The 12,131-nt window shown below is 41.5% G+C and overlaps 1 protein-coding gene and 1 pseudogene across 5 annotated transcripts in view; both read right to left on the bottom strand.

The window, feature by feature from the left end:
- Positions 1-6: 6 nt before the first annotated feature.
- Positions 7-6,234, bottom strand: LOC109469138 (annotated as a pseudogene).
- A 1,315-nt stretch (positions 6,235-7,549) lies between these two features.
- The window catches only part of LOC109469133 (leucine-rich repeat-containing protein 15-like), a 17,587-nt gene continuing 13,005 nt past the window's right edge, over positions 7,550-12,131 (bottom strand). For 4 of the 5 annotated variants that reach the window (XM_019767529.1, XM_019767528.1, XM_019767532.1 and 1 more), the window contains 2 exons: positions 8,351-8,449; positions 7,550-8,228 (listed from right to left, as the gene is read on the bottom strand). In XM_019767529.1, coding sequence (XP_019623088.1) covers positions 7,803-8,228; positions 8,351-8,449 — 525 coding nt within the window. In that variant the 3' untranslated portion in view covers positions 7,550-7,802. Of the gene's footprint in view, positions 8,229-8,350; positions 8,450-8,623; positions 8,859-9,671; positions 9,805-9,973; positions 10,076-10,362; positions 10,464-10,730; positions 10,855-11,154; positions 11,285-12,131 lie in introns of all 5 variants that reach the window. The other variant, XM_019767531.1, reaches the window with a different exon arrangement.

Genomic DNA, 12,131 nt, shown 5'->3' with positions numbered 1-12,131 from the left:
AGCACTAGAGTCTTGTACGTTCTCTACCGTGACTTGACTGGGCCAATGCAGGTTTCTGCTTGTCCTGAGTGTAGGGGATGACATTGGTGGTTCTGACGAGTCTGGCGGTGCCACAGGTGGAGTGCCTTGAGCCGTTGTCATCGAGGGTGACGGAGATGGGGTTGGGCTGTTTAAAGATAGAATGGAACATCAACATTTTAGTACGTTGCAAGAAAACGTATCGCAGTCCACCCGATCGATGTCGTTGTTTTAGTGCATGCTGTATGAAACTTTTTTTCTTGTCATTCGTTAGTGTCATCATTCCGTTTCTAATGACTAAAGTATCTATGAAACAGATACTAAGGACCACACTGTCTGTTAAGCCAAACCACTGGTTTAAACATTTAGCTAGTCTACTGTAGATAGAGTTTTCAGTTTTACCAGAAAGAGATTATTGTAAACGTTGTAAAAACGGTGTAATATTTACCAAATCTGCAGAGTGGGTTCTGTTGCCGGTGGAACAGTTGTCGCTGGGCACGTCCCGAAGTCCTCTTCGCGTAGGGTTTCCAGAGAACGGTCTCTCAACGGCCTTGGAAAGAAGCAGGTTGGCGGACTTGGATTGACTTCACGGCTGCAGGAACAACAGATATGTAGATTGCAAGTTCGTAATTCGAGGCGTGTATTGCATGCTCATATACATGGGGTCAAGCCAATATAGATCGCCGTCGAAGATATTGTCCTATAACTGCCCTGAAGCGTAGAGTTTGCATATCCTAATTGTAATTCTTTTTTCCTTTATTCACATTTATTTTTAGAGAATTTGGCAAAACGTGTACATACTTATCGAGCCCTCTCCTCTACACACATATCAGTGAAAGCAACATCAATGAAACAAAAACAAGGACAAATAAAGAGAAAACAAGGAGGTACAAAATGCACTTCTGTACAAATCATAACAAATCAAGTAAAAAAGGCCAGTCTGCAAAATAAAGTTAAAAACCACAGATTTTACAATTGTTCACAAATGACAAAGAAGGGTTGCCCCTGTGAATATTAGAGCATATGGTGTAATCGGTGGCGTTGTTTATGTCGAATGTCGAAAGAACGGTTGCGGATATTGTTTAATGATGATAATTCTAATTCTTATGTTTTATTCTACTGATGGTTAGGAGAGGAAAACCTACCCGTTTGCTTGATCCAGTTTGCGAGATCGAGCAAGTCACAATTGCAGGTGAACTTCTCTCCTAAGGTTACCGCTTGGAGGCAAGGAAGATGTCGAAATACACCTGTGACCAAAACACAATGTGTTACTAGTAGGCCTCGAAACAACAATATTTGTGTACATGTATCTCTGATGTCAAATTACTGACTAAATCTTAAATACCAGACCCAAAGAAAACCTTTCTTCTGCCAGTGTGAATTAAAGAAGGTCTGGCCTAGACAGCTACTTAGAAAACTCAATACCAGGATGCATGTATAAACTGTTCATATTATACATACGCGGTGACAATGTTGTTACTCCGTCAATGTTGAGACTTAGCAGAGTCGTCAGGTTACCGAATGCATCTGAATCGAGTGACGAAACGCTTTGAAAATCATTCCTGCAAGGGAAAACATGAAAAAATTGCTTTTCTGTATACAACTAGTAAAGAAGACAAACTGCAAGACTAATGCATAATTATTCTATATTTATTTTCTTTATTACGACCTTGGGCAAAATTTCTTTAATCGCCAGAAGGACACCAAGTTTCAAAAACGCCAGAGCTCGAGAGTTGAGCGTATTTTTCGTATTGAGAAACCGAACCAAACACACCGGCCGATTGCTACAATCGCTCAGTGGTCGAGAGAGCACCGGTCGTGACTGCCGAAAAAGCCCATTGGAGTTTAACTGGTTTGGCAAGCTGTATACGCCGGCTCAACAATTTCATCATATATATATATATATATGCATGCAATCTAGCTAGTTAAACTGTCTGCAGGTATTGAAGAAATACAGATACTGAACCTGTACAGATTCAGAGATGTCAGAGCCGGCAATGTCGCGAAAGCAAACGGGTGAATCTTCTGAAGCCCAGAATTCGACAAGACTAAGGTGGTCAGGTTGGGGAGTGGCAGGTGATCTCCTGTCTCTGTAGATAGGGAGACAATGAGAGACATCAAGCCTTACAAATCAATCAGTCCAATTTCCATTTACGTATACTACAGTAGTCATGATTTGTACAAAATCTAAACGTAAATTGTGCTATACAGCAGTCTGACGTCTGTCAACACGGGCGCGAGCTGTGCCTGATCTTGGAATATCCTGCTTTTGATACTATTTTCGCTAAGGACAAGTTGTAAGCTAAGCATAGAAATGTACGGTTTTTAGTGGCAAATGTGCAGATCTTAGCACACTGGCGACGTACTCATCGACATCGGTGTTTGAACACAGTATCAACGATTAGCCCGCCGGGCGCCATCCCACCGAAATGGGAAGGAAGTGAAGTGAAGTGCCTTTCCTAAGGGCACAACACCAGGCATGTCAGGGGATCGAACCTTGGTCCGAGCTAGGTACGTACACTAGGCATGATCTCGGAAATTTTAAAAACGAGATTGGCGCTTGCTAAGGAATGTCATTGAGTTTAGGGAGTTTTCTAATCTACTTCCTTACCTGATCGGGGAAGTGTTGTGAAGTCTCCCGGGCGGAGTTCTGTCAACAGCTGGTCATTGTTGATGTCGAGTGACTCCAATGAAACAGGCAGAGCAGGCAAGGAGCTCAGCCTGGTATTTGATAAAGCAATCTGCGAAGGCGGGTGAAAGATATACACAGTTTATTTTCACATTCATATCTATACAATATTGACTCATGCTCTCTACAAAGCATCTTATATTGATATTGCTTTGTTAGAATATGCACCGAAATATGTTGGATTCGGCCCCTATTCTAGAAGATAATAACCCTTACTGTATAGGTAAATATATCAAAGAATGTTTAGACCTTAGAACAAGTGATACAACTTGATTCATCCATAGTCTTGTGCGTAGGTCAATTCTTATGTACCTGTCTGTATGTTTAGTTACGCAAGTCGCTGTACTTTTGCTGTGTTAATAAACTTCTCTAAATTGTAAAAATGACACATTCACAGGATGATTTGCTAATGTTTGATGTATGTCTCAATGACATCTCGTTGGTAATGTTTCTGAAATTCTTCTTCAAACATTCTGGCCGGGAAGTATTTCTCAGCTGGAAACTATGATAATACGATCTGCTGACATCACCATTCAAGAAAAGCAAATAGAACTGGGTTACTTACAGATTTTAAGCTTTGTAGGGGAGACAACACGGCGTCGCTGACGCTCACGAGTTGGTTACCGAGTAGGCCCAAGTGAGCGAGCTTTGGTAGATCCCAGAACGTGTCGTCAGGAAAGCTTACCATTTCAGGGTGGCCTCCCATCCCTATATGCTCCACAGACACCAGGCCTGTAGGGGAAATATGAGGCTATTAGTTAAACATTCCACATGTGTTAGACCACCACACATATACATGAAACTATGTGGTAAGCAGTTGTTGTTTTAACCTATTCTTTGTGAATCATCAGTAAAGCTCATAACGTCAGGCACAGCATATACCCATAATTGTATCATCTGCAATTTACCTGAAGATAGTAGGTCATGAATGCTCTCTAAATTCGACACCTTTGGCAACAATAATAACATGATCCGCCATACGCTAATTAAGCCTCGCCAAGAAAAAACAATAAAAACCTATTGACAGTGCAAAGAATCAAATGAAAATACATCCAACGAAAATCATTTCCAAAACTCTGTAACTTGCTCCAGGGTGGGCTTTTAGTAGATCTCAGATAACTTGGTAATTAGCAAGCAAACTTTGACCCGATAACCGTACGGTATGTGTTTCTGGGCTTGAACAGGTTTTACCACTAGTGCTGTAGCAAGCATACGTCAACAGCGATTTGACCTTTCCAGGTCATATCATATATCATCATATATCAGCAACAGAGGACAGAGCAGTCACACACACACACACACACACACACACACACACACACACACACACACACACACACACACACACACACACACACACGCGCGCACACACACAATAATTTTAATTGATGAAAGAGGGTGGATGTCACTAATTTTACTTTTCTTTGCCGTAGCGTATACTGTTTACCTTTAAACGTTGCAGCTGACACATTCGTCAGACGGTTCCCGAATATCTCTAAGACCTTCAGGTTGGCGAGATTCTCGAACGAAAAGTCCTCCACGTTTGCGATATCGTTAGCCTGCACGGGGGTTAAACAAACGATACAAGCTTTTAAGGTTCTCCACACCAAAATGATAATTTGGTCAATATTAAAGGATTGTCGATATGAAGATAGCAATGAATGTTATATCAGTGCTTGATCTAGAAATTGATACTGAACAACTTTTGGAACAACTTTCGACTCACATATATTCGAAGATACTTCAGGTTTGTCAGCCTGGCAAAATCTCCCCTCCGGATGGTTGTGAGACTGTTGTTAGCGAGGTCCAGCTCCTAGAAGGGCCAGAATGGATTTGGTCTTTATGCTCTGATTATTTTAGAGTAAGAATGAACAGAGCAGTAGTTTGTTGAGCTAGACCATGTGAAAGTAAATATTATGCATTTGCTTTACAAATGTTACCTTTCTATCTTAAACGAAAAATTTAATACAAACAAACAGGCTCACCCATACTTCCGTAGACGTGAAAGTTGCTGCTGACATGTTCTGTAGAAAATTGTTTATCAGGACCAATGACTGTAGCTTCACCAGGTCACCAAACGCCCAGTCCTCGATAGAGCTGATTTTGTTATTACCCAGAAGCAGCGTGGTAAGATTGTGCAGTCCTGAAAACGCTTGCTGTGTGATTGTGGAGAGGTTGTTAGATGACAGGTCCAGAAACTCCAGGTTTGGGGCGCCGATGAAGGCCACATCAGTAAGACTCTGCATCTTGTTGTTGCTCAAAGTCAGACGAGTTAAGGCTGACATTCCCACGAAGGTCGCGCTGTTCAACATGCCGATGTGATTTGAATGCAGGTACAGAACACGTAGCTCCTTGAGATGTCTGAAGCTCCCGTCTTCTATCGCTGAGATGTTATTAGATGAAAGGTTGAGCTCCGTAAGAAGTGAGACTCCTGTGAACGTCCCGATGCCGATGGAGGTGAGTTTGTTGTTCTGTAAGTCGAGCATCTTCAGTCTGTTGACGACAGAATTGCTTCCAAACGCAGTTATTGTTGTGATGGTGTTTCTATTCAGGTAAAGTCTCACAAGTTGGCTCAGCCCGTTGAAAGCCGAAGCGGGAAGATTGGAGATCGCGTTTCCTCCTAACCGGAGAATCTGAAGGCTTGTCGATAAATGAATGGATTGCGTGTCAGGGTAGTGATGGAGTTATCTTCCAGGCTCAGTTCCAGCAGGTTGGGAAGCTGACGGTTACGCCTCACTTCCGAAATCTGATTACTGTTTAACAGGAGAACTTCTGTTGAAGTTGGTATGAGCTGATTCCGCGGATATCCCGTGAGGGCTCCGTGACTGCAGTCGACAGTGGTACCGTAACATCGGCACTGGGGTGCGCAGTCAAGGGCAGTCACACCTCGGGTCAGGACAGCGAGCAAACATACCAACAGGCAAGACGTCCTAGTGCGGGCCATGGCCATGGTGGCCGGCTGTTAACAACAAAACACAGATAGGCGTTATGATACCACTCAGCTTCTGACAGCGATAAATTCCAAATTACCCCTGGAAGTGGTTAATCACACAACCAGAGGTATAAACTATGATACGAACCATTTGTTTAAAAATATCGTCGCGACAATAACCGTGTCAGTAATCATAAGCCTCACACCCGTATATGGCTTATATTCAAAAAGTCTGTGCAGTATGTTGATAACAAAAGTTAAGTGTAGAAATTCATGCGTAAAACATTTAATTTAGAAACGACGTTATCACAGCCTCTATTCTCCTGTGATACAATGACACTAAACTCTATCTGCGAGACATTTCGTTAGTCGGACAAACAAGTGTGTAAACGATTCCTGTGTCCATAACAATCGCACCCTGGCATTCCGAAGTGACTGTTGACAAGTTTACTGTCACATTTGACTCGTGTTGTGAATTTTCCTCGGCCTTTACATTGAAATAACACAGAGCAAATCTCTTACCTGATACGTGCCGTTTGTCCCAGTCTTGTTCTGTCTAAATGTCGATAAACACTCGAGCTCTACCTCATACAACTTTGCCTGAGACTTTGTTTCCTGAATTAGTCTAGTCAAGCATAAGTAGTTGAGTAGTCTGTTAACCTTTGCTGCATACCTGTATAATGACCTGGGCTGTCTTAGATCCGAACTGATATATTACATGTTTGTGCAGGCGTGTGTTGGTGTCTAAAGCCTTTCCATATTATCCAAACTATATAAAACAGGTATCATAATTGATTTCAGTCCAGGAAACGAGAGCACGAATTATTGTCTTTACCTTGCTTTGTGTTTTTAAAGTATCACAAAGTGAGTGACTTTCAAATTATTTTTAGAATGACGAAATGTAAGTTGTTTTTTTATTTAGTGAAGTGTGACACTAGAGAGATTCCCGAAAGTCACGTTTGATGTTTATCTCCTCTTGGGAGCATTAGTTGCAAATTGTCACTGATCGACGTCAAATGTATCGATATCGTCCTCAGAAAAAAATGGCGGGCACTGTCATGATTTCTCTCACTGGATGAACACAAGCAGTGTGCGCAAACCCCGCGGGCTCTGCCGACAATTTGAGCCAGAACAAAAGGTAAAAAACCCTGGCCTTTGGCCTTTGAGACGACACCGCAACAATACAAACCTGTTGCCTCCTGAAACAACATGACATGTCTCCTTCTCAGTGCACCTGGTTTGTTTAACTAGTTAACAGTTATAGCAAGCATTGGACATCTGAGTTCAGTGTCCAATTAACTGATTACTACAATCATGCCAAAATATACACAATCATTACACACATATGTATCCGAAGTCGCTTTCCTCAGATAAAGCAATGTTTATTTTGTAACATATATTAGAGTACGCCCTGTGTATGGATGGGGAAAGATGTTTTAGACCACACCATAGTATATATACATGTACACACACACACACACACACACACACACACACACACACACTAACACATATATATGTTATATGTGTTAGTGTGTGTGTGTGTGTGTTAATGTGTTATTGTGTGTGTGTGTTAATGTGTGTGTGTGTGTGTGTGTGTGTGTGTGTGTGTGTGCAATATGTATAAAGTTATGTTAGTATCTATAACCATATATGAGTTCAAAGAGGGGCGATGATGTACAAAATGGTATCGGTACTACTAACATGTATACTTATTTACCGAATATGAATATCATACAATGCAATATGTTTCATTTCAATGCAACTTTGCAATGGAAAGCATTGCAGCTCGTATAAATTATAAACCAAATTATTTTTAATGTTGATATCTGCACTTGCACTGTCACACTTGCATGTCATGTAGTAACATATTCTTAACATACGCATATTATATTCTAAACGCTATCGCCCACTGTACAGTTGTTCTTGGGTTAAGCTGTCGTAATGGTGCGTTTTTAGCATACACGTATAATCGTGTGTTCCTTACTGTACAATGTATTCAACAACTTGCTTGTTTGTGACCTCTCGATTCTGGTGTACCTTTATTACATTACCGATTACTATCTCAATAACATATCACCATGTATTAAGCATATTTGTCAGAACGACATCAGGTTAGTTTACGCGGATTACTAGCATTAACAAGACCCCACCACACAAAAACTAGCCGATGATGTCGATGTAAACGTTGTCCTCGTGAGGCGACTCACTCTGTTCTTGTTCAGACCCGTCGTCGTTGACTTGGTTATAGATGTTGTCGGCCATCTGTTCTGTCACAGAGGAACTCTGATCGTCTCCGGGACGTGGAGTTGGAATGGACACGTCATGGCCTTGTTCATCATCCGTCCTGCTGTCCGGTGAATTCATGCTCCCCTCCACTCCAGCAAACTGAAGATAGGAACTAGTGATCCTGTCGGCTACCGGTTCTGTCACAGTCTCGGGGTTCTGATACGGGTTTTCCTGACTTCCACGTCTATCTTCAATGATTGAGTTGTATGGATTGTCATCTGAGACATCACGCTGATCTTCGTTGATACTGTCGTATGGAGGGTCGTCTGTGATAACTTCAGCTAAGCCGATAGGTGCTTCCTGTAGTGTAACACGGCCACTCGTTAGAGGCCAGATTTGGCCCAGAACAGAGATGAAAATCAAAGTCATTACACTTTTTCTATGAAGACAAACTACAATAGAAACACAAGAAATTCAAATACCTGTTGCTGAGTTTGGCCCGACGTGCGCGCACCCACGTGTTCGATACTGTTGTATGGAGGGTCGTCTGTGGTAACTTCAGCTAAGCCGATAGGCGCTTCCTGTAGTGTAACACGGCCACTCGTTAGCGGCCAGCCGTACATTGTTGGCCCAGGACAGAGATCAATATTAAAGCCATTTTTACACTTTCCCTACGAAAACTCCTGTTCTCAAACACTAACAGCACACACAAAAAGTTAAAATACCTCTTGCTGAGTCTGTCCCGACGCGCGCACACCCACGTGTTCGGCAGAAGGGCGTCCTTTCCTCCTCAGGAAACAGAGGCCGGCCGCCATCGCGAGGATGATCAGGAACAGGGGCACTCCGACCGCCAAGCCCACGACTGCTGATTCTGGCAAGCCCACGGCTGGTGCCTGTGGTTTTGAGGAGTTTGGAGTTGTCCAGGCTGGAGTTGTCACAGGAGGGCTTTGTGAAGGTGTTTTCATCGAAAGTAATGGAGATAGTGTTGGGCTGTACGTAAAACAATAGAATAGCACACCAACTTTACAAAGTTGAAAGGAAAGATGCCATAGTTCATTCGATGTTAATGTTTTAGTGTATATACTGTATAAGAATTTTCAGCTCATTCATCTGTGTCATCATTCATGCCCTACTCAGATATCAGTACATGTATACGTTTGAAAATTCATATCTAAATCACTACAAAAGTGACACCATATTGTAAATAACTGACATACCTGCTGAATTACAGAATGTAATAATACTCTCCTTAAGAAAACATCCAAAAAAAGTTGAGCTTTAGTATCATCATGGATTAGCTGTGTTAGAATTATATTTTAGTATAGTTCATGTATATACCCTTGTTGTTTCTTCTTTGCCATACATTGTACCAGTTACAGTTGTTGAGCAACAAAGTTTATTTGATTTGTTAATGTCTCGCTGTTTGGTGCTAGGAGTCAAGAAGCGTGAAGTTGAAAGGAAACATGTCATGCTTCATTCGATGTCAATGTTTTATTGCGTATATACTGTATAAACGTTTTCAGCTTATTCGTCGGTGTCATCATTCTGTTTATGTCTCGTTTTTTGGGGCTAGAAGTCAAGAATCGTGATTCAGTCAGGCGATAGGGAATGATGGTGCAATATGAATGGATATTGTTGGAGGTTTTCATTTTATTTTTGTTGGTCGTCTTTTGTAACCGTGCTGTCTAGCAAGCCGCAACACGGAAAGCAGTAGGCCATACTCTGGATTAACACTTAAGTACTATACTGTTGGTATAGCTTTAATCATTATCAGAAAGTGATTGTAAATGGTGTAATATTTACCAAATCTGCAGCGTGGGTTCTGTTGTCGGGGAAACAGTTGTCGTTGGGCACGTCCCGAATAAGTCCTCTTCGTAAAGGTTTTTGCTAGAAGGTCCACTCAAGCAGGTTGGCGGACTTGGATTGACTTTCACGGCTGCAGGAATGAAAGATACAAGGTCGTGAGTTCGAGACGTGTACTGCTCATAGTGTTAATTTTAAGTTAATGTAGAAGAAGAAGAAACAACTAGAAGTGAATAAAGTCCTTCTATATCTGCGAGGATTGTGCCATTATTATGTTACTGATGAGCAAGGGAAAAACCTACCGGTTTTCTTGATCCATTTCACGAGATCGAGCAAGTCACAATCGCAGGTCAACTTTTCTCCCAAGGATACCTCTTGGAGGCAAGGGAGATGCCGAAATACACCTGTGGCCAAAACACAGTGTGCATGCATCTAAACAACAATGTGTATGTACACGGATCTGTGATATGAAATCACTGATTCTTAAATACCAGACAAACACAAGCATCAAAAATATATTGGGAAATTACGAAGCCTCCAGGCAGCATAATTTGTATTATATCAATACCGTGTCGGTGTTTTTTAATCATTCAAGAAAACACTTTCCTCTGCCGGTGTGAATATCAAAGACACGCAGATCTAGACTACTACTTACAGAATTCAATATCTGCATATAACATGATATACATACGGGGTGACAAGGTCGTTACTCCGTTAAGGTGAAGACTTAGCAGAGTCGTCAGGTTGCCGAATGCATCTGGATCGATTGACGAAATGCTTTGAAAATTATTCCTGTTAAGGAAAATAGATTTTTTGCTTACAGCATCATATCAGGCAACGTTCAATGACCTATAGTCTCGAAATCAAACTGTAAAAGAAGACAAACTTCAAATTCATAATGATCTTACATCTTCATTATTACGTACATTGGTTCCTAAAAATTCTGCAGTGAACTTGCAAATCGGTTAGGCAAGCTATACGTTCCTGCTGTGTGACGTCGGCTCAACATTTTGCCACAAACACGCAATAGCTAGTTATATTGTCTATTAGTGCGAATACCCGTTCAGATAAAGAGATTTCAGAGCCGGCAATGTCGCGAAAGCAAACGGGTGAATCTTCTGGAGCCTGGAACTCGTCAATCGCAAGCTGGTCAGGTTAGGGAGTGGCAGGTGATCTCCTGCCTCTGAAGATGATGAAAGATAATAAGAGACATCAAGATTTTCATACAAATCAGTCCAATTTCCATTCACGACTTAATAAAACTCTAATCCCAAATTCTGCTACACAACACTATAATATATATAACATACTGAGCCTGTCAACAAGGGAATGATCTGTGATCTTGCAATATCCTGCAACTGATACTGTCGCTAAAGACAAGTTGTAAGCTAAGCATGGTTTTGGAAATTAAACAAGATCGACACTAGGGAATGCCATTGAGGGAGTTTTCTAATCCGTCAGGCGGACAAGTTATCTCCCTTACCTGATCGGGGAAGTGTTGTGAAGTCTCCCGGGTGGAGTTCCGTTAGCGGCCGGTTATTTTTGATCGAGAGTGACTCTAAGGAAACGGGCAAAGCCGGCAAGGAGCTCAGCCTGGAATCTGACAAAGCGATCTGCACGCGAGGCGGATAAAATAAAGGGACCATATTAGTATGCATTATCTATTTTCATATTCATTTTTACAATATACTAATTCTTCTGGAATTTAGCAGCTACGTGTAAAAATGATAAACCACACGGCAGTCGCTGATATTGATATGATGATCTGCTAATAATGTATCTTTGATGTTTGTATCGCTTTCTTGAATTCTTCCTTAAATATTTTGACAAGACACTATGGTAACACGATCTGCTATCATCACCAATTGAAATACAAATAGAATTAGTTTTCTGGGTTACTTACACTTTTTAAGCTTTGTAGGTGTGAAAACACGGCGTCGCTGATGCTCACGAGTGGGTTACCGAGTAGGCTCAAGTGAGCGAGCTTTGGAAGATGCCAGAACGTGTCGCCAGGAAAGCTTACCATTTCAGGGTGGCCTCCCATCCCTATATGCTCCACAGATACCAGGCCTGTAGGGGAAATATTCATCATGTCAACATTCCACGTGTATCAGATCATCAAACGTATACATGTAACCAAGTGTTGTTTTCTTTAGTATTCTTTCTCAATCAGCATATAGCACATATTGTGTGGCACAGAAGATAAACATACATGTATTTGTATCATCTGTAGTGACCTACAGATATTAGATAAAAAATTATAAAAATTTAAGCAGTAATGACAAGCAAAGAATCAAAGCCCCAGTCAAAATACATTCATTTTTAAAACAGAGCTTGAATGTCACCAGTTTTACTGTTCTTAGTCTTAGCCGTAGCGTATACTGTTTACCTTTAAATGTTGCAGCTGACACATTCGTCAGACGGTTCCCGAATATCTGTAAGACCTCAGGTTGGCGAGAT

This window comes from Branchiostoma belcheri, unplaced genomic scaffold (assembly GCF_001625305.1).
Source record: "Branchiostoma belcheri isolate BF01 breed outbred unplaced genomic scaffold, Haploidv18h27 scaffold20, whole genome shotgun sequence".
In the NCBI taxonomy this organism is placed as follows: Eukaryota; Metazoa; Chordata; class Leptocardii; order Amphioxiformes; family Branchiostomatidae; genus Branchiostoma; species Branchiostoma belcheri.
The sequence above is the reverse complement of the archived record's forward strand: the minus strand, read 5'-3'. Positions and strand labels throughout refer to the sequence as shown.